At 41.1% G+C, this 24,082-nt stretch overlaps 1 protein-coding gene across 1 annotated transcript in view; it reads right to left on the minus strand.

The window, feature by feature from the left end:
• The window catches only part of atp11a (ATPase phospholipid transporting 11A), a gene marked incomplete at its 5' end in the record, with an annotated part of 128,968 nt that overhangs the window by 44,196 nt on the left and 60,690 nt on the right, over nt 1–24,082 (minus strand). The window contains 2 exons of the mRNA XM_084311493.1: nt 540–629; nt 2,134–2,256. Of these exons, the coding sequence (XP_084167619.1) occupies nt 540–629; nt 2,134–2,256 (213 nt within the window). The remainder of the gene's footprint in view (nt 1–539; nt 630–2,133; nt 2,257–24,082) is intronic.

Raw genomic sequence — 24,082 nt, forward strand, 5'->3', positions numbered from 1 at the left:
AGATCACAATGGTAAGTAAATACAAAGAGAAAAAAGCCACTCTGGCTCATCTGATCTACAGTGAAGTGATGGTTCAGTAGAAAAGGTTACATTTCCTTCATCTACACTTAAAGGAACATGCCAATATGATGGGGAATGTGCTTACCGTCTTCTCCAGAGTCAGACAAGAAGATAAGACACCAATTTCCTCTCGGTAGAGGAAATGTGCTTTCAGTAGAGGGCTATCCGGCTACAAGCTAGCCTAGCTTAGCACAAATTAATGGAAGCAGATATGGACCGTTCGCCTAGCTTAATACTCAGGGAGAGGTGTTTTTGGCCCAACAGCTAGGCTAGCTGGTCCGTATCTGCTTCCATTAATTTGTGCTAAGCTAGGCTAGCTTGCAGCTGGATAGCTTTCTGCGGACGGAGAGGAAATTGGTATCTATCTTCTTGTCCTTTAAATACAAGCACAGATAGATGCTTTCATATGTCCTCTGCTCCTCATATCAGGAGGAGAGGAGGAGGATGATACTGCTGCTGTGTTGTCACGGCAACCTCACCTGCACCAGGAATATCGAAATAAAGTAGAAGTTGGCGATTCTTCGGAACTGTTCAAACAGGTTCTTGGGGATGAAGTTCCAGAACGTGTACTGTTGAGAGGGGGAGAAAGACATCACTGGTGGTTTCGTCAGAACATTTTGGGAAGTCACAACAAGATGACTAAAAACTTGTTTCCTGAAAACTGTATGATGTCACAAGAGGCTCTGGTTCTGTTGACCAAGAGATACAGTTGGACTTTTAACCCTTTCACTACCACACTACAGAAGGTTAACCCTTTACTGTCACACCACAGATGGTCTGTAGTGTGATAGTAAAGGGTTAACCTGCTGTAGTGCGGCAGTGAAAGGGTTAACAGGCTCCATGTTGAGTTTGTACACCTGTGGAGGGTGGGGGGTGGCAGAACGGGGACATATTTAAACCTTTACCACCACTCCTTCTGCCATTAAAAAGGAACGACATTTTCAGAATTCCAAATGTATTCAAAGAATTCAAAGTTATTACTGTGGTCTAAGACAGTCCAAACAATAGTAGTGAACATAAAACAACTCTCACCCAAATCCAGAAACTACAGCGCTAAGACACACAATTGTGATGTCATCATCACCTTGCTATTATTTTACTTATTTTTACTTTTATTTATACGCCACACTATCCGCTGGGTGCATACTATGACCTGCATCATGTTTTGTAACAGATTACAGACATTCAAGAAGCCTATTGGAACGTGAGGTTCTGATTTAATATATCTGCATTATTTTATCCCACTTTATGCTTTGCTCTTGCTGCTTGTTTTACACTGATTTTATGTCTTATTTCTTACTGATGTAAAGCACTTTGAACTGCAATACCCTGTATGAAAGGTGCTATACAAATAAGTTATTATTATTATTATTAGTATTATTATTATTATTATTATTATCAGGTATAAAGTCTGAAACCACTCCATAGCCGATGAATGCTCTGAGTATACGGGTACATTGTAATATAGATTAAAGCTCATTTGGATATAAAAAAGAAAACACATATTATGTGGGTCCATTCGTTGTCTATGGAGCAGCTCCAGACTTCATACTTGAATGATCACCCAGGTTGAGTCTCTCTGGTTGCTGGCTTTGGGAGAGAGAGAGTAGCTCATGTTCACACACATTATTGATTGAAGCTCCCCCTATAGGCCATGGAGGACGTAACACAATGTCATTCTTTATTCCCCTTTCAGGTAACACACAAACGTTGTCACATTTCATTTCTCATTGAAAATGAATGACGTGTGGTTCACCGTGTCGCGCGCTCCGGTGTGCACATAAAACAAAACAGAGACACGCGGAGAGAGCGGCTCAGCGCACTCATTCATCCTCATATCATATCACCGCACTGTATTCATCACGTGCGCAACACAAATGAATATGGATCTGCCAATCTGTCGACCACACGCATCGTCTCTATGACACGGTCGTCACGGGGATCGTACGCTTCTCTAACCGCAGGACGGATGAATGGCACTGAAGTTAAACAATGACGCGGAGGAGGCGGCGACTCCCTCTCGAAAGCGCAGCCGCGGTGCGGTTGCCATGGCGGCGGCAACCTGCTGCTCACCTTGGAGGACACGATGCGGTTGTCAGGGTAACGCTGAGGGATGTACGCCTCGGCTCCCGGCGGGGGTTCTTTGTGACCGATGTACACCGTCCGACTGTCCACCCAGTTCTCCTCCCCCACACACTGAGAGAGAGAGAGAGAGAGAGAGAGAGAGAGAGAGAGAGAGAGAAGAGAGAGAGAGAGAGAAGAGAGAGAGAGAGAAGAGAGAGAGAGAGTGTAAGAAGTGTAAGTCTCCACAATCGGAAGTGAAATGCCTGCTCTTTGCAGATGACCTGGTTGTGTTGTCCCCCACAGCAGACGGCCTACAGCAGAGCCTGGACCTGCTAGAGCATTACTGTCAGACCTGGGTGTAAACCCCAAAAAGACCAAAATAATGATATTCCAAAAAAGATCCAGATCTCAGGACGTCCTACCAAAGTTCTCTCAATTGGTACAAAACATGAGTACTGCACACAGTACACCTATTTAGGCCTAAAACTAAGTTCAACTGGACATTTTAAGGAAGCAGTCCAATGAGCTGAGAGGGAAAGCACGCGCGGGCTTTCTATGCCATAAAAAGAAATATACAAACAGACAGAAATACCAATTCGAATCTGGTTCAAATTAATTGAATGTGTTATTGAACCAATTGCACTCTATGGCAGTGAGGTGTGGGGTCCACTTACAAAACAAGACTTTACCCAATGGGACAAACACCCCATTGAGACCCTGCATGCAGAGTTCTGTAAGATTATCCTACATGTCCAGAGGAAAACTACAAACAATGCATGCAGGGCAGAATTAGGCCGTTACCCACTAATACTAAAAATACAAAAAAGAGCAATTAACTTTTGGACACACCTAAAATGAAGTGACCCCCTCTCGTACCATTATCAAGCCCTGCAGTGCCAAGAGCTGAGGAGCATCAGGAACCCCCTTACCCAGCTGGTCCTGAGGCTGAGTCCACAAACCTGCTCTCTTAACACACCTCAGGAACAGAACACGTCACCAATCAGAATAAATCAAATTACTACACAGCTAAAACAAAACTACATCACCTATTGGAAAACACAAACAAAAGCACAGAGCAAAATGCAGTGCTATCTGGCTCTAAATCGACAGTACACCATAGCAGATTATTTGAGCATGGTGACTGATCAACAACTAAAAAGAACCTTGACAAAATACAGACTGAGTGAGCACAGCCTCGCTGTTGAAAAGGGGAGGCACAGGAAAACCTGGCTTCCTGCAGAGCAAAGGCTGTGCTGTCATTGCACCCTCAGTGAGCCTGAAACTGAGTGGCACTTCCTCACCAAATGTGAAAAATATAAATATATTAGAGAAACACATTTTTTAAAATTTGAATTAATAAAAAAAGGCTTTCTCGCACTGCCAGATACAGAAAAACTACCAGTCCTACTAGGGGAGGACTCAACAAGCTGTGAGCTAGCAGCAGCATATGTTGCTGCCTGCCACAAACTGAGGGACAGTGAGTGACAGTCACCTGACATGTTTACACCGTAATACTTGATGTTTTATTTACGATGATATTTTGTATGTACTTATATCTGTTTGTAATCCATGTTTATGTTTAATATTGCTTTGGCAACATGTAGAAGTACGTCATGCCAATAAAGCCATTTGAATTGAATTGAATTGAATTGAATTGAGAGAGAGAGAGAGACATAGAGAGAGAGAGAGAGAGAGAGAGAGAGAGAGAGAGGAGAAGAGAGAGAGAGAGAGAGAGAGAGACAGACAGAGAGGAGAGAGAGACAGACATAGAGAGAGGAGAGAGAGGAGAGAGAGAGAGACAGAGAAGAGAGAGAGAGAGAGAGAGAGAGAGAGAGAGAGAGAGAGAGAGAGAGAGAGAGAGAGAGAGAGAGAGAGAGAGAGAGAGAGAGAGAGAGAGAGAGAGAGAGAGACAGACAGACAGACAGAAAGAGAGAGAGACAGAAACAGAAAGCGAGACAGACAGAAAGAGTGTGGGAGAGAGAAAGAGAGACAGAAAGAGTGAGAGAGACACAAAGAGATAGGGTGAGAGAGAGGAAGAGAGTGAGAGACAGAAAGATTGAGAAACAGAAGAGAGAGAAAGCGAGACAGACAGAAAGAGTGTGAAAGAGAGAAAGAGAGACAGATAGAGAAAGAGAGACAGATAGAGAAAGAGAGGCAGAACGAGTGAGAGAGAGAGAGAGAGAGAGAGAGAGAGAGAGAGAGAGAGAGAGAGAGAGGGGAGAGACAGAGATAGAGGGAGAAAATTGGGTTAATTCACACCTCACTGCCTTGTATATAAAATATGACTGTTCCATTACTACTCGTAACCTACTTGCTATTTTTACTTCATGACCACAATGATACAATGGACCGCCATGCGGCTCACTCAGCAGCCTCCTCTCCAGGCTTGTAGTGATGCACAGTTTTTTATTATTACTAAACCAGGTGAGTCCCATTGAGATTTACAAGATCTCTGTTTCCAGGGAGCCCTGGTCAGGGTGCGTGAATATTAAAGGCAACCAACTTGTGTTCGGCTTTTCTCTGATTGGCCCCGCCCCCACGCGCAGGCAAGCGGCAGTCGTCCCACGTCCCAAATGAAATCCAAGGAGCAAGCGAGCGGCAGCGCGTGCAAACAACTTGTGTACCAACGCACTTGTGTTGGGCTGCTGTTCCAACGCACTTGTGTTGGGCTGCTGTTCCAACCAACTTGTGTTCAGCTGCGGTAGCAGTCGCAGTAGAGCGCTATGAAATGCGCTGAACTAGAAAGCGTAACGTTATTATGTTTCGCGTTTTTAACAACCAACTACCAGATTCACTCCTGTATAAACAAAGCCCATACAGTTATGAAATGCGCTGAACTAGAAAGCGTAACGTTATTATGTTTCGCGTTCCATTGATTAACGCCATTACCTGCTGTGCTGTAGGAAGCAGAGGTACAGTAAGTTACAGTAGGTGTAGGTTACATGTTTAATCAAAGCCCATAACATTTTTTAGATGAATGATTGTGGATATAATATAGAAAACACATCATTATGATATTGTCAGATGGCGCAAAATACAATGGTGAGTGAGAAATATATCTCCAGTGATAAAACCCAGTGCTCTATGTCTCTATGATACACAGCGTGGATGGGCTTTCAGAGGGAGAGGCATGACTTCGCGACAGCCATATTAGACACTCACTGTACATCAGTGTGGAACTGTAACGTTATATGTTATTTCGCCCGTGGAGGCTGCTGAGCCTGAAGCGCCAGCGGGGCGACGCGGTGGTTTATCCCCGGCTTCCGTGCGCCGCCCGCGGCTTGACTCGGTTCAGCTCCAGCAGCAGCAGCGGCCGTTCCTCCGGCGTGAATATTCAGCCATATTAGACACATCGCCATAATTTAAGATATAGTTTATGCATTCGCAAATATGAGAGCTCTGTCATTGAAGTGGGTGGTGGCAGCATTACTAACAGTAGCGATTTTTATTGTTTTGTCATGACCAAACATAATCCCAACATAGATAGGAGGTGTACTGTATGTCAAATGTCGGTCATGTGGTGGAAGAGTTTAGTACAGTCACACAACAGAACACAGCTGTAGTACAGTCACACAACAGAACACCGCTGGTTCGACCAGCGCTTCTGCCGCGTCTCTCTTGCCGCAAGGGCGTGTGCTAGTGGATTGATTGATTGGCCGTGTGGCCAATCAGAGAAACGCTGAACGAAAAGCTGAACACAAGTTGGTTGCCTTTAATATTCACGCGGTCAGCGTAGCATGCAATACAGTGTTGCAAACAACATAAAAGCAAACGTTAAAAACCCATGTAGCAAAACATTCAGTAGCAACTCACAGAATCACATGCCTAAAAAGAGAAGAGGAAATGGAATCTAGCTAAAGGAAACAATTATAAATTCCAATGAAATCTGCCTCATCTAGCTGCAAATCTGTCTGCAAGTAGGGTTGGGTACTGTTCACATTTGAACCGATACCGGTGCCTGTACCAGTTCCTGGAATTCGGTATCGGTACCCAATGGTATCTTTTTTCGGCACTTAACTATCTCTGTAATAACAGAAAAACTTGTATTTCAGTGGTAAAAAAACAAGTCCAAACTTCTCAACTTCAACATTGTTATTTATTTAGAATCACGGGACAGTAATATATTATATTTGTGGAAAAGGCTCCCTCTTGTCTAGTATATTACACTCTTATACTAAACATGTAAAGGTAACGAAATTTGGTACCGATGGATCTAGCGTACTGGGTAGTACCGATGTCATTCGGCCGGTACCCTTAACCTCTGGAGTCTGGGCATTCTGACCCCCCCCCTTTCTGGGGATTTTTCTAAATAAGCCATAACTTGTACAAATCGAGCGGATACTTTTCAATCAATGTCATATGAAAAATGCTGATAACACTCAAACCAATATGAGATCCAGGGCTTTGAAAGAGTGAACCATTTTCTCAGCCATGTGATGAAAGACTCCACCTCAAATGTATTGGAAATGTTTTCCAATGCTTCGGAATACATACTGTCGGCCAATCTAACAATAATTAACCAGTTTACAAGTTGTATTAAGTTTTGCAAATAAGGAAACAGATATAGAACATTTCAAAGCACTCAAAAATGCAATATTTCTATTTTGACCTATTTCTGAAATGCGCAACACTTTGGGCATTTCTGAGGAATCCTCTCGGCTGAGACAAGGCGGTTTTCACACCTTTGTTCTCCCGGATGCTCCGACCCCAGAGGGTTTTAAAAGTACCGTATTCGGTACCCAACCCTGTCTGCAAGTGGTTTCCCGCTGCAGGGACAGAGAACACAAAGGCCTGTTTGCCAAGTTCAGTGAGAACCTCAGGGACGGACGTTGAGATGGTGTCGTTTGATGCCAACCATGCTTACTAGTTTTGATGTGGGATAGGGCTGGGCGATAAAACGATAATGATAATTATCACGATATATTTTAATAATCGATAATAATCGATAATAAAAATGATATCGATAATTATTTTAAAAAAAATTATAATAATAATAAAAAATACGAAAAATATTTGTATTGTGACCTGCAACAGGTCAGCTTTAACTCCATTTATTTTGTTTGCTTTCTAATTTAAAATACAGTTTGAAACCGTCTGTACACAGTAGGCTATGTGTGCTAGCAGAGCTAGTCTCCAGTCGCGAGTCACGGTTCAGTTCAGTTCAGTTCAGTTATTTTTTATTTCGGGCTTTGGACACATAAAAACGGTCATTCCATAAATCGTCAAAGTTTTACCAGCAGCTGCTATTGCAGCATTGTCCAATTGTCCGAAAAGGGCTAGGGAGAAGCACTAGGCTTGTCGGGCCCTACCCCTGAAGACTTACGTTTCTTTTCTTTTTCTTTTTTCATTTACATACATAGTACATACATATAGTACACATTACAGTACACACATATAGTACACATTACAGTACACATTACAGTATAGTATACCTGCAGTATATAATAGTATATATAATAGTATATAGTACATAATAGTGTATACAGCACATACATAATGTGATGTGAGATATATAGTACATGATACAATACAGTACCATAATATAATAGCATATAGTGCAATGTGCAAATATAGTTCAATATAATATACAAATTAATTATAATATGATTATATAATGTAATATGATATAACGTACAATACAGTATCATACGTATTTTTTTATTTATTGATATGCAATTAAAGCTCTTCTTCCCTTCTGTACCTATCAAAAATAGATTTTTTTTGTCTAGATTTGAATTGATTTATATTTTCACAATATTTTAGTTCATCCTGAGTCTAGCCCATTCCACAGGGTGGCTCCGGAATGTGCGGTGTTTTGTCCACCAGAAAAGCGCCAAAAGATAAATAATAATAATAACTTTATTTGTATAGCACTTTTCATACAGAGGTTGCAGTTCAAAGTGCTTCACAACAGTAAAAAATACAGGCATAAGCGAGCATAAAAAGATAGACAGGTAGAATCACAGTGTTTCACATTAGGATCTAACATCCCAATAGGCTCTCCGCTTACAGTTTTCAGTAACACAAATAGTAAAAATAGTTTAAAATGATTCAGTTTAAAAATAGTAAAATAAAAATAAAATAAAATAAAATAAAAATTATAAAATAGAACGGACATAAAAAATACAGGCATGAGCGAGCATAGTAAGATATGGCAAGTGACAACAATGCATAAAGTTTACAGACAATCCATGCTGATTGATCTGCCATAAGCAAGTGAAAGTTTACAGACAATCCATGCTGATTGATCTGCCATAAGCAAGTGAAGATTACAGTCTGTTCTAACAAACCAAACTGCCATGTATTAAAGTTTACAGACAATCCATGCTGATTGATCTGCCATAAGCATAAGATTACAGTCTGTTCTAACAAACCAAACTGCCATGTATTAAAGTTTACAGACAATCCATGCTGATTGATCTGCCATAAGCATAGTGTTTCACATTAGGATCTAGCATCCTAATAGGCTCTCTATTCAGTAATTAAAAAGTGCAATAACCGACGGACATAAAAAATACAGGCATGAGCGAGCATAGCAAATAATAAGAATAGTTTAAAATGATTCAGTTTAAAAATAGTCATCAGTAAGAAGTAAAAAGTGCAATAACCGACACATGAATTTGATATGCAGTGTAAAAGAGTAGGCAGGGTAAGAATAAATACAAGTTGTGTCAGGATATCCCTGATGTTTCCTCTTGCCACTAGGTGGTAGCAGATAGCTATCAGTGAAATGCCTGAGCAAAGAGATAGGTTTTAAGCTGTCTTTTAAAGATGTCTAGCGAGTTGGCTTCCCTGATGTTTTGGGGTAGTTTGTTCCATAGTTTTGGGGCATAGTTGATAAAGGCTGCATTACCGATCCTCTTTTGACTGCTTCTGGGAGCCTCTAGTAGTCCAGCAGCTGATGATCGCAGTGTTCTTGCTGGTGTGTAATTTATTAGAGTGTTGGCGATGTAGCTAGGTCCCTGTCCATTTAGAGCTTTGTATGTAAGGAGAAGGACCTTAAAGTCAATTCTAAATGTTACAGGAAGCCAGTGTAAAGCGGCTAAGACTGGACTAATGTGCTCTCTCCTTTTGGTTCTAGTTAGCAGTCGGGCTGCAGAGTTTTGGATTAGCTGAAGCCTCTCTGTGGTTTTCTTAGGGAGACCTGTGAAAAGTGCATTACAGTAGTCTAACCGGCTAGATATGAATGCATGAATTAGCTTCTCAGCATCGTTCTGATTAATAAATGGTCGTACTTTTGCTATATTTCTGAGATGGAAGAACGATGTTTTCGTCACTTTGCTAATATGAGAATTGAAGTTCAGTTCTGAATCTATGACAACCCCAAGACTAGTGACCTCAGATTTGATCCAAGGGGTTAGTCCCCCCAGGTTCTTTATTAATGTTTCTTTTTTAGTTTTGGAGCCGATAATTAGAATTTCAGTTTTGTTCTCGTTTAGTTTCAGGAAGTTCTTACTCATCCATTTATTTATTGCCAGTAAGCAGTCTGTAATGGAGCTAATCGCTGTATCATTTGGTTCAGCAGATATGTACAGTTGTGTATCATCCGCATAGCTATGGAAATCTACATTATGTTCTCTGATGATATCACCCAGCGGTAACATGTAAAGGGAGAAGAGTAAAGGACCTAAGCAACTCCCTTGTGCAACTCCATAGTTGTTGTCGTATATATCAGACATGTGATCTCCTAGTTTAACATAGAATTTCCTCCCTCTGATGTATGTTTTAAACCAGCCTAGCACATGGTCTGAGAAACCGACATGGTTTTCAAGACGATCGATTAGAATATCGTGATCGATTGTATCAAATGCTGCACTGAGATCTAACAGGATAAGGATGGAGATCTTATTCTCGTCAGAGTTTAGTCTGAGGTCACTGATTATTTTGGTGAGGGCAGTTTCAGTGCTATGATATTTTCTGAATCCTGACTGAAATTCTTCTAAGATGTTGTTTTCTTCAAGAAAGGAATTTATTTGAACTGAAACTATCTTTTCAAGTACTTTACTAATGAATGGTAGGTTGGATATTGGACGATAATTTGCCATTTCATTACTATCCAAGTTAGTTTTTTTTAGTAATGGCTTTACAACTGCTGTTTTAAAGGCATCCGGGAAAATACCAGTCCTAAGGGAAGTGTTTATGATATCTAGCACAGGGCTTGAAACACTATTAAATACCCGTTTGAAGAAAGCTGTAGGTATAGGGTCAATGTCTGAGGTGGAGGAGTTACATTCTGAGACAGTTTTGCAGAGTACATCTAATGTGATGCATGTGAAACTTCTCATGGTTACATTGCACGGTTTGCCGCAATCAACTTTATTTCCATCATGAGTAATGCTGGCCCTGATCAAGGTTATTTTGTTGTTAAAGAATAGTGCAAGTTCTTCACACTTAACCGTTGATGACTGAGGAGGTGTAGGGGCAGTGTTGAGTAGTACATTAATAGTGGAAAAGAGGATTCTGGAGTTTCCAGCATTTTCTGTAATGATTTTAGAGAAGTAATCTTTCCTTGCTAAGCGGATGGTTTTATTATAAGCAGTTAAAGCATCTTTGTATATATCACAGCATATGGTGTTTTTTGTTTTTCTCCATTTTCGCTCCGCTGCACGACATTTCCTTTTTTCTTCGTTGACCGTATTATAGTTTAACCAGGGCGAGGCTCTAGTTTTCTTCTTTTTTGTTTTTAATGGGGCGACAGAATTTAATATAGATGACATTGCATCATTGAGATTTTCTACCATTTCATTTAGAGAGCTGTCATGATTGTGTGCAGGTTCATGTAGTCTGATAAGATCAATGAACTTTGATTCAGCTTTGTCGTTTAGGAGCCTCTTTTTAACTATGATTTCTTTTTTTGTTTTAGTAAGGGTTATTTGAGTATCAAAAAATATACAGTGATGGTCGGAGAGAGGTAATTCAGTTATTGAGATATTTGTTATGCTTAGCCCAGTTGTTGTTATAACTAAGTCTAGTGTATTCCCAAGCCGGTGAGTTGCATTTGTTATATGCTGTATAGGGATGTCCGATATTATCGGCCGACCGATATTATCGGCCGATATCGGCAGTAAAATGTGATATCGGAAAATATCGGTATCGAAAAAAAAAAAAAAAAAACAATAACAATTTTTTTTTTTTTTTTTTACATTTATTTAACCTTTATTTACCCAGGCAAGCAAGTAAGAACCAATTCTTATTTTATTTATTGTCAAAAGTATGCATGTTGGTTTAATTCAACAACAAGAGATATGTAATGTTAATTAAAACTTTTTTAATTATCATATTTTGCACAGATAATGCTTACATTTAGAAAGCCTTTTGAATGCATCCAGTGAATTTATTATTTACCTGAAATTATTCAGTTTTTTTGGGGGGAAACCCTGCATATATCGGTATCGGTTGATATCGGTATCGGTATCGGTATCGAAATTAAGAGTTGGACAATATCGGAATATCGGTATCGGTAAAAAAGCCAATATCGAGCATCCCTAATGCTGTATTAGGTCAAAGCTATCCAGTAGATTTTTTAGTTCCATAGTTTTGGAGTCTGTTTTCTTATTAAAATGGATGTTCAGGTCTCCATTTAGGATCACCTTATCATATCCGGTAACACATAGTGAGATCAGTTCAGAGAGCTCCTGTATAAATACTGGTGAGTGTCTAGGCGGGCGGTATATTGTGACAATAATAGTTGATTCTGTTTTTAGTTCAATGGCAAGATATTCCATTGACACTCGCCTAGTTCTGTGATTCTAAACAAGAGTTTTGAGGAGAAGATTGCTGCAACTCCTCCGCCCCTTTTATTTTTTCTGGGTATTTGAAAAAAGTTATAGTCTGGTGGACAAGCTTCTATCATTATTGATGTAGCTGTGTCATTATTTAGCCATGTCTCTACTAGGCAGATGCAATCTAAGTTATTTTCTTTAATCAGATCATTTACTAAGAAAGTTTTATTATTCAGTGATCTGACATTTAGGAAAGCTAATTTTATTTGTTGGACTTCTTTAGAGGAGGTCTGCTTTGGCTTGACCGTGATGGCCCTGAGGTTAATAGCAGGTAAACGCATTGATGGTGTATATTTTTCACCATGCCATTGGCTGGTTAGGATTACTTGTATGTTTTGAGAGATAGAAAAGAAACTAGCAGAGCCAGAACTGTTCAACTCCCCTGGAGCCACAGACACTTTTCTGAGTGTGAGGGGCTGTAACACTAAAGATGGCGGCAACGACAAAGAATTGCTGCAAAATAAACATACATTTGTTGTTTAAATAATAATAATAATAAAATTAAAATGTAATGCTAATAAAAATATCGATAATTATCGATATCGAACGATATGAATTTTATCGTGATAAAATGTTTGGCCATATCGCCCAGCCCTATGTGAGATATACCCACAAAGGTAAGAGAGAAGCAGACCGGACTTTATAAATAAATATGTGCCAGCGAGTGAGTTTTGATTGATTGATTGATTGAAAACTTTATTAACAGATTGTAGAATGGGTACAATACAGTACAGCTCAATACACACAATTGTTAAGGGGATGCAGAACAGAGAAAGACTTTCGTCGTGTTTACATCAGGGTCCCCCATTTTCAATTCATAATGAAATGAGTCTGCGCAAGGCCAGTGAAAGGCCACTGAATCCTGGCATATAGGGTGCAATGCTGAGTGAGAGCTTTGCAGCTTGTGACAAACCTCAGAGCACTGTGTGACACACATTGTATGAATGCAACCACTGGGCAGAGGGGTGCATTGTATGACAGATCACCACAGTCAAGCTAGGGAACGTACATGCCTCAACCAATTCTTTCAGGGTGACTGACAACAAGCAGGATTTGTGGAACTTTTAAGTTTAAAAGTTAAACTATGATCAATTACAAATACCTAGACCAGGGGTAGGCAACCCTAGGCACGCGTGCCTGCATAGGCACGCGAGGGCATTTGCATAGGCACAGGGGGCAGCAGTAAAAAAAAAAAAAAAAAAAAAGTATATATATATATTTTTTTTTTTTTTTTTTTTGGAAATATTATAGTGAAATATTTTGCACTGTTGTCGCATTTATCTTGTTGAAATCCTCCCACAGGTTCTTTTTACTACCACATATTTAATTGAGACCCTTTATTTGTTTATTATTTCAATTTAGCTGGAAATACATTGCTACATCATTCAGTAACATTTGCAGAGCAAAATGTGAGTATTACCAAGTCAACTTGTGTTCTTAAAACAATGACAATAAACATAGTTTTATTAGGTTGAAATAATGTGGTTGTGTACTTATTTTTCTGTTAACTTATTATGGATTGAAAACTGAAAACCTTAATGCACAGTAACTGAACTCAATATTTTTAAGTTATGGTAACTTATTGTTATTTTTTTTTACAGTGTAGTCTTGCGATCAATCAAAACTTATTTACACGATATACCTCACATTCACCCTCCATTCACATCCTGGTGTTCTCCTGGTGTTCTCCATTAGGCCTGTAGGTGGAGCTATGACAGCACACGTACAGTACACACACCGATGGTGTGTGATGTGTCCAAAAATGTATCGGCAAATGTGAGTGAAATGGTTGCACTGTATGCAGTTGTTTGTCTGCATTGCATTCCCCCCTCCCCCCAACTCAGATTTAGGGTTGATACAACCATCATAATAATATTGTTAATACTAACAATAACAATAATGATGTAATAATGTAAAAATTATCATTAAAAATACCTGATTATGAGAAAAAAAATTTATGATGCATGGAATATTGTTGAGGCACACTAGTTACAACTATATTTCAAACAGACACTCTATGTCAAAAAGGTTGCTGACCCCTGACCTAGACAATTGCACTGTGACACTAATTCAGTCTGACTACCCTGCAAGGTGACAAGGTCAGGGAGAGAGGCTTAGAAAAAAGTGGTCACCTCAAAATCATGTGAGGTTTTATAGAATTCGACACAAGTTTCAGATCACACAACCGTGACTCTGCGATACCTCTACGATACTCAGTAGATTATAGTATGTAGGGTGATATTGTATACTACCTATCCAGTGAACATATATTGGGTATACTACTGCATATAATAATAACTTTATTTGTTTTGTATAGCACCTTTCATACAGAAGATTGCAGTTCAAAGTGCTTTACATCAGTAAGAAATAAGACATAAAATCTGTGTAAAACAAGGAGCAAGAGCAAAGCATAAAGTGGGATAAAATAATGCAGATATATTAATCAAATCATATCAGAACCTCACGTTCCAATAGGCTTCTTGAATTTCTGTAATCTGTTACAAAACATGATACAGGTCATAGTATGCACCCAGTGGATAGTGGGGAGTAGAAATAAAAGTTAAAATAAGTAAAATAATAGCAAGGGTAAAATTTGCACAAAGTGCAGACATATAAAATCACAGTTTTTCACATTAGGATCTAACATCCCAACAGGCCACTTTGTTTATGGTTTGATTCAGTTTCACATAAAGTGCAGACATATAAAATCACCGTTTTTTTTACAGTGCAATAAAATAGTTCTGGATTACTGTTTAACAGTTCAAAGTCGTCTTTACCTTCTGTTTGGTATCCACAGTTTAAAACCTGACAGTCTTCCCTCTTGTTTGATACCCTTCGAACCTACCACTCAGGGCAAACCTCCCACTCAGGGCAAACCTCTTTCTCAGGGTGCAGTTCCCTCTCTCAGGGCGCAGTTATAGGCCTGGGTCTTACACAGTTTTAAAGCCTCCTGTTAAATATCCTAAATATCCAGTGTACAGAGTCTACCGTCTGTCTGTATGGCTGGTATTGCCTCTGCTCCTGTGGCTAGATGTGAGGACTTGGACAGTATGTCCTGTTTTTAACGGTGTGTTACTTGTTGACATGATTCTCTGTCACCAGCCAATTAAATCACACAATATCACCATCATTGTCTTACTTTTGACCGTTCCCCTGGCCTCCTCCCTCTACAAAATCCAATATTCACGTGCGACTTTCATTCTAAATGATCTATTCTCATCCAATTTCCATTGACAAATACTGCCTCAATGTGCACTTTTATACTGGATTTGACCGAAGTTAAATCAAAACAACATCGTTGATGGACAGTATTGTAAATACCTTTCTGTGGATCCACACCATTCCATGAAATACAATACACCTCTCAGATTCTTTTACCATCTGATCAGCCTTAAGAAGGATGTCTGTGTTACTATCCCAGACTAAGAAACACAACCTTGTGTTACTACACAGAAAGTCTGTGTGTGTTGACATGTGCATGTGTGAGTGGGCTCAACTAGGACTCATCTGTGTGTGGATTGGTCATTTATCTGTTCCGTTCCTCCCCCAAGAGCTCATCACACGTCCCCTCCCCTATTAACCTACTGACCCGCCTCGAACCTCGCCCTCTTTTCTTGATCCTCCGATGAAGCAGCAGTTGTGATTGGAGGATCAAGAGAAGACGGCGGGGTCTGAGATAGGCCAATTCTTTAAATGAAAAAATTAAAAACACTCCCCAACGCAATCTCTCAATATTCACTACCAACTGTAGGAATTTGAGTAATTTCCTCTGTATATCTTTGTTCCTCTTCCTCAGTCTCTCTCTCTTTATTGGATGAAGCAGTTCCTTGTTGAATTTGACGTGAGGATGTGAAGTAGCTGTGCTGCTTGTTAGCGAAGAGAACAGCAACAGCAACTCAGCGACGGGGCAGCGGTGGCCTAAAGGTTAGAGACGCTGGTTTGTGACCTGAAGGTCGCCGGTTCGATCCCCCAGACCGGCAGGAAAAATCTGGGCTGGGGAAGTAAATGAATAACTCTCCTCCCGTACCTTCAACACCAACCGCTGAAGTGCCCTTGAGCAAGGCACTTAACCCCCAACTGCTCCAGTGGAGTTGCTCAGTGGCCACTGAAAAGTAGTACCTACCCTGGTAAATTAAGGTTAAAAAAAAGAAAAGAAAAGAAAAACATGAGGAATCTAGGTCCAACACAGTGCATGCTGGGAGGTTACCAGAGTTACATGAGTCCCTTTTTTTTTTTTTTTTTTTAATACTTAAATTTTTATTTTCAGTTTTTTTATTTACAAACAAAACATCCACATACAATAATACAATTGGCGGTCAAAATTATAAACAACAGTACAATACAATTCGATAGATAAGAACTAAAAGATATAGCTGATAGTAGAAAAATTAATATCAAAATCGAATGACGAGTTGACCTAAAATAAATTCACTAAAGGGGAAAAGGAAAAAACAAAGCAAAACCAAAAACAAAGAAAAGAGATAAACAATAAAAAAATACAAAAAAAAGAAAAAAGTGACATGGGTTCTTTGGTACCTTCAGTTTATTTTCGTTTCGTTTTTTCTTCTTGTCTCCTTTTCACTCTCCTGTGATGTCGTTTATTTTTTTCCTATACTCTTCCCACTTCTCCCATTTTGACTCAAACTTCTCGTCTTGTAGCCTCAGCCTATGTGTGATTCTCTCCATTTCCTGTATCCCACCCACTATCTCTGTCCATTGTTCCCTCGTCGGTGCTTCTACTCTATACCACATTTTCGTCAGTGCTTTCTTGGCTGCTACTAGTAATATCTTAATCAAGTATATGTCTTTCCCCTGAATTCCTTCCTGTGTTAAGTTCCCTAAATACAATACTTGTCCTGTCTGGGGTATTTCATATCCTACTATTTCATTTATTATCCCTCCTATCTCTTCCCAATAGTTCTTTATTATCTGACATCCCCAGAATATGTGTGTGTGGTTTGCTATTTCCTGTCCACATTTTCTCCAGCATGGTTTCTGTGTTGGTGTATAGTTGCCCTGTATTTCTGGTGTTATAAAAAATCGAATTATATTTTTCCACCCAAACTCCCTCCATATGAGTCCTTTGTTAACCACCCCAGGTAAAGGTAAATAGTAAATGGACTGCATTTATATAGCAGCTTTTTATCCAAAGCGCTTTACAACTTATGCCTCACATTCGCCCATTCACTCACACATTCACACACTGGCGGCAGGGGTAACAATGCGTGTCGACCTGCTCATCGGGAGCAGTTAGGGGTTAAGGTCTTGCTCAAGGACACTTCGCTGCCAGGAGAAGCCTGAATCGAACCGGGAACCTTCTGATTACCAGACAACTGCTCTACCTCCTGAACTGCTGTCGCCCTCCTGTTGGTAGAAAACTCTACAAGGAAAAGAAGAGACATTTGCTTTGTTTGTATCCATCCATTGTAACCACCTCTCAAGCACCCCCCCCCCCCCCCCCCCACCCACACCCATCAGCACCGGCACCCCACCCCCAACAGCAGCAGAAGCAGCCTGCTCACCACCCACAAACACCAACCCCACCATCCCAGCAAACAGCACACTACCTACGGAGACATCAGTCCCAACCCTGACCATCATTAACAGCCAGGTCAGGAGGCAACTCTCCAAGATTAGTGTGAATAAGGCCAGAGGACCGGACAACACTAATCTCAGGGTGCTCAAAGCATGTGCGGAGCAGCTGGCAGCACCGCTCCAACATCTTTTCAACCTCTCCCTGAGGCTGGATAGGGTGCCCCAGCTCTGGAAGACTTCCTGCATTGTCCCGGTGCCCAAGAAGGAACGACCCAGCACCCTCAACGACTACAGGCCAGTCGCTCTGACATCACACGTCATGAAGATGTTCGAGAGACTGGTCCTGCAACACCTCAAGCCCCTGGTGTGTGACTCCACCAACCCCCTACAGTTTGCATACCAGGCAAACATCGGGGTGGAGGACGCCATCATCTATAATTATGCTCCACAGAGCTTACACACACCTGGAGAAGCCACGCAGCTCAGTGAGGATTATGTTCGTCGACTTCTCCAGTGCCTTCAACACCATCCAGCCGCCACTGCTAGCAGAGAAGCTCTCCGTGATGCAGCTGGAGCACAGCTTGGTGGCCTGGATCAAGGACTACCTCACTGACAGACCGCAATACATCAGACTAAAGGACAGTCAGTCTGACGTACTGCTGAGCAACACCAGCGTCCCCCAAGGAACTGTGCTGCCTGTCACCCTTCCTCTTCACCCTCTATACCTCAGACTTCTGCCACAACTCAAGCCGGTGCCACCTGCAGAAGTTCTCTGATGACTCCTCCATCGTAAGCTACATCACCGATGACGATGAGGAGGAGTATAGAGCCCTGGTGGAGAGCTTTGTGGGGTGGAGCGACAGCAACCACCTCCAACTGAACACCAGTAAGACCAAGGAACTGGTGGTGAACTTCCCATCACCATCCGAGGGGAGGGAACAACACTGGTCGGACAACACAGAGGCCCTCTACAGGAAGGGACAGAGCAGGCTGTTCTTCCTGAGGAGACTCAGGTCATTCAATGTTTGCAATAGACTGCTGCAGTCATTCTACCAGTCTGTAGTGGCCAGCGTCCTCTTCTATGCTGTGACATGCTGGGGCGACTACATCAACTCGAGGGACACCAACAAACTGAACAAGCTGGTGAGGAAGGCTAGCTCTGTGGTGGGAGTCGAGCTGGTCAGACTAGAGGTGATGGCAGAGAGGGGGATGAGAAGGAAGCTGGCTGCTATCCTGGAGAATCCCTCCCACCCCCTCTATGACGAGCTAGTCAAAATGAGAAGCACGTTCAGTCACAGATTCATAACCCTGAAAGGGATAACCTGTCCCTCGTGAGTCCTTGAATTGATATGGTCATGGACCAGTCGACCAAAGATTTGCAGAACGACAGAGTATTTCAAACGGAGCTTTTATTTCACAGAGAAGAGAACAGCCACCCTCCTCCTGCAGCCCATGGGCTTATCCTCTCGCACACCAGTAGAAGCAAGAACACATCACATTACATGACATTTTATACCCTCTTGCACAGAGGAGAGAAGGGAGGGGTGTATGTGTGTATATGTATCTGTGTGTGTATGCATGGGTGTGTGTGGTGTGTGTGTGTGTGCTTGTCTGTGTGTGTGCTTGTTCCAGAAGGGGGGCTAATGGGTTCCAGATGTAGGCAAGGAGAGACCCCTAGTCTCGAACAACACCCCAACAAATTATGGGCCCTGACAGCTGAGTGGGGGAGATGTGTGCGCGTGTGTATGTGTGTGTGTGTGTGCTTGTGTGTGGAGGGAGACACAGAGCCACGGTCCTACAGCCTGCATCGTGGGGAGACAATGGGTGCTCAGATATATAAGATATTGACATCAAATATTACTAAATCAATGAACTAACTAACCGCCTCGGCCAGTCCTTCATACCAGCGGCCATCAGGCTCCACAACAGTGGGCAGGGACTGCTGCCAGACATCCAAATACAACTACTAGGAACCTAAAAAGGACAATAACACTACCTTATGCATACTGCACCTTATGTGATACTGTGAATAGTGTATATTGCAGTTAGTGAGATAGTTAATTATATTGACTTGTTATATTGTTTACACTGCTTGTTTTTACTACCTGTACCTCCCCTCCCCCTCCCACATGCTGCTATGATGCCTGAATTTTCCCAAGGGGATCAATAAAGGAATATCTTATCTTATCTGGTTTCCTACAGTCTACCCATACAACTCTGTATAGCATGTACAATGATGCTGTATACACCATATTTATATATTTACATTCACCATAAATACCTGCATACCTGCATAATCCTTTTATATATCTATTTATATACCTGCATATAACTCATATAACGCTGTATGATAACATGTACAATAATGCTGTATATACCATATATATATTTATCCACATCTGTCTGTATATACCTGCATATAATCCTTTTTACATACAGTACCTGTAGATACTATATCTATATCTGTCAATATTCCTTACCTACTCATATGCCGCTGGCCTGTATGACTTAGTTACTACCATAGGGTCTGTCTACCTGTATCATTGTACATAATAATACTATAACACTGTACAACATACAGTACATCTGATTAGCATTATTACTCAGTACAGTACTCATTTATATATACTCCAGTTTAATCACCTGTACATTGTATATTGCTATTGCACTTTACAGTTACATGTGCACTCTGGTTGGATGCCAAACTTATAGGGAGGTGTAGTCTGACGTAGGGGTGGACGGTATAAACGGTATACGGTATAAACGGTATGAATTTGCTCTACGGTATGGATTTTGACTATACCGTGTAACCGGTAGAGCAGCTCTAAAATAGCAATGACGTCATGTAACCACAGTGCGACTATTTCAATCGTATTTGCCCCTAAAAATAGATAGAATTAGTCATAGATAATAGATATGTGCAAACTGGAAAAAGTTATTTAGGAGGCTTCGCGCAGTGGGCGTGTCAACACGCAATTGTCATTTCATAATAAACACATATCACCGCGGCGCACAGCAAGTTTCAATTTCAGTTCCTGGCATTTTTAACCAGTGGAGAAAGGTAAGAGATTTCCCTATCGTTTTTCTTATATGAATTATTCTACGTTAATAAAACATACCTGGTGATCAACTACAGTTTGCTGTAAACATTATGATATGTGTGTAGTGTTATGATAACGACGGCTGCAGCAGTGGATTTGCGAATAGCATGCAGCTGCAGAGCCGCAGAGCCAGGGGCGCTTTCAGGTCTGGTCACAGGCCCGCTCAACAGCGCCCCCCCCCCCCACCCAACGGCTGAATAGCCAATGGCTGAATTGGAGTATTGCTCCAGTGCCCCTGGCTCTGCGGCTCTGCAGCTACATATGCTTCTAGCAAAATCCAGCATCCAGCCCCGCTGTTTGCAATGGGAGCAGCACGGAGTCTCGACTCGGGACTTATTTTATTTGGAATATAATGACTTTATACGCAAAAGTAGCCTAGTTTTAAGTTAAAATATTATAAATCTACATGCCTTGAGGATGTCATTCTTTATATAGCCTGCATATCAGGCAAAAAAAATTATTCTAACGGAAACACTGATACCGTGATATATACCGTTACCGCCTATGCTTCAAATTATACCGTGATATACATTTTAGACCATACCGTCCACCCCTAGTCTGACGTCACTTTAGTTTCCTGCGCGGTCCACCCGGGATTTATCATTGGGAAAATGTATTATCGGTAGGGATGTCCGATATTATCGGCCTACCAATATTGGCATAAAAATGTGATATCGGAAAATATCGGTATCGTTTTTCAAAAACGATTTTTTTTTTTTTTTACATTTATTTAACCTTTATTTACCCAGGCAAGCAAGTAAGAACAAATTATTATTTTATTTATTGTCAAAGTATGCATAATGTTGTGTTAATTACACGACAAGAGATGTTATGTTAATTACCTGAAATTATTCTGTTTTTGGGGGGGGGGAACCCTGCATATATCGGTATCGGTTGATATCGGTTGATATCGGTATCGGAAATTAAGAGTTGGACAATATCGGTATATCGGTATCGGTAAAAAAGCCAATATCGAGCATCCCTAATTATCGGCTATTGTAATAATTAAATGTAAATTAAATCTCATGAACATTGGCAAGCTTTCCATTTTTGCACAAAATGAGTTCCCTTCTATCACTAACATTATTGTTTAAGCATTTTGGGTTGAAATAAAATTATACGTAATTATTTTACGATTAATTGCGAATTGTTTCATGTTGAGCTATAGGCTAGATTGTGGATGAATACACAGAAAGGTACACCTTGCCAATGTTCATGCTTTATTTGTTTTAAACTAGACGATTTAGAAATGTGTCCACTGGAAATACATTGCAATTTCAAGCGAGGTGGACCGGCCGGAAACAACAATGACGTAACCACTACACCTCCCTATTTCCGATGTACTGTACGTGTGCTGTATGATGACAATACATTTGAATCTAATCTAATCTAATCTACATGGCTTAAAAAGCTTCGGCCTGCGTGGGCAGTGAGAGCATCGCCCCCCTTTGGCAAATCACTGATAACAGCTCAAGGCATGAGCCCCGGGCCAATAGAAGGAAGCTCTTCCAACCAACACTTAGGCAGAAGCAGCAATTCACTGCTTTGAACGTCCACAACGTTTGGCAGAAAATGGGAAACTGTTACAATTCTGAACTCTGTGTGTACAAAGTCTGTCAAATGACTAGTGAGTCTTTCTCTGAACAAGGACACACAGTGGCACAGATGCAAAGCATTCTCGGATAGATTGAACTCACTGGCCTTGCACAAAGTGCCATGCATGTGAGCCACCACTAGGGGCAGAGTAGCTAAGTGTGAGTGAATGAATGAATGAATGAATGAATTAATTAATGAATGAATGAATGAATGAATGAATGAATGAATGAATGAATGAATGAATGAATGAATGAATGAATGAATGAATGAATGAATGAATGAATGAATGAATGCATGACCGAGCAAGCTGGTCAGTGACATTGCCAGTCATAGAGGATTTAAGCGTTCCCTCCATGACACCTTTGTGACATTGACACTCATTGTGAATGACATTGAAACCTGCTGGGAGTTTCCACGGAGAGGTGAGAATATTAGACCTACACATGCCTAGTTCAGTTTAGACACAAAAGCTACTGAAGCCTAAGGGTTCCACTGCCAAAAGTCTGTGGTGTCATGTTCATATGGACGTCTAAAGCACATTTCTAAATGAAAGCCCCAGCAGCTAGTTAGCTCGTCTCTCAAAGCATCAACCCATCCAACATAGATCAACAGGCATTTTGGCAGCCGGCTAAAAATAGACATCTGGCCTGTCAACCCGACCTGGGCCCCATCCAAAACACGAGGGGGGGGGGCAACATGATGACCCAGAGACACACAGAGAGAAATGGACAGACCAAGTAAGACAAACATAAAGATAGAGAGAACAAAGGTTAAAATGAGGTAAAAAAAAAAACATATATATATGTTTATTTATATATAATAAAGTGAATAAACACAGAATGAAATAATTATGAGATAACATGGCGACGCTATAAAAGACTGGCGACATACAGGGTAGTGGAATAGGAAGGTTCAAGAGGACAATCTACAGAGATGAGAGAAAGACTCAGAAAAACAGAGAGAGAGAGAGAGAGAGAGAGAGAGAGAGAGAGAGAGAGAGAGAGAGAGAGAGAGAGAGAGAGAGAGAGAGAGAGAGAGAGAGAGAGAGAGAGAGAGAGAGAGGCTGGTTCAGTAGCGTTAGCTGACATGGTGACAGGATGATTTATGACTCACAACGAGTCTTGAGTTGAAGGAATGGAGAGACAGACGTCAAAATAGCACCATATACCCACTCCCTCCCTCCCTGCCTGCCCCCCGTCTCGGTCAGTTGGTCAGTTTAGACCTGTGTGACGAGGAGGCAGAGTTAAAATAGAACCGCCGTTTTCACTTTCTGAGGGGGAGAGAGAGAGAGAGAGAGAGAGAGAGAGAGAGAGAGAGAGAGAGAGAGAGAGAGAGAGACCATGCATCTGGTGTGTTGATATGAGAGAATGGGCGAGGGAGGGACATGCTGCCACGAGTTTATTCTCAGAGAGGAGACTGGCTTGACAGAGTGAGTGTTAGGTTAGTTTATTAGGATCAACATTAGCTACAGCATTGCAGCAGCTATTCTTTACATTGGCAACCTACTACATCAGAACACATAAATGGTAAATGGCTGCATTTATATAGCGCTTTTATCCAAAGCGCTTTACAATTTTGTTCCTCACATTTTTACCCGTTCACTCACACATCCACACACAGATGGGCGGAGGCAACCATGAAATTAGGGAGCAATTAGGGGTTAAGTGTCTTGCTCAGAGACACTTTGACACACTATCCGGGATGAGCGGGAATCGAACAGGGAACCTCCGGATTACCAGACGACTGCTCTACCTCCTGAGCCACTGTCACCCCAGTAACACAACACTAAAGTACAACAGGACAACGAATAGAACACACACAGACAATACAAGCTCCTAAAAATACAATAATCAAAACATATGAAGTAGCTAAAGAATAGTTGTGTTATGTACATTATGTACAGGCCACTGAACTTAGAAGCAGGCCAGGCCAGTGTTTCTAGTT

The sequence above is a fragment of the Notolepis coatsorum genome, assembly GCF_963971535.1.
Source record: "Notolepis coatsorum genome assembly, chromosome: 3".
Lineage (NCBI taxonomy): Eukaryota > Metazoa > Chordata > Actinopteri > Aulopiformes > Paralepididae > Notolepis > Notolepis coatsorum.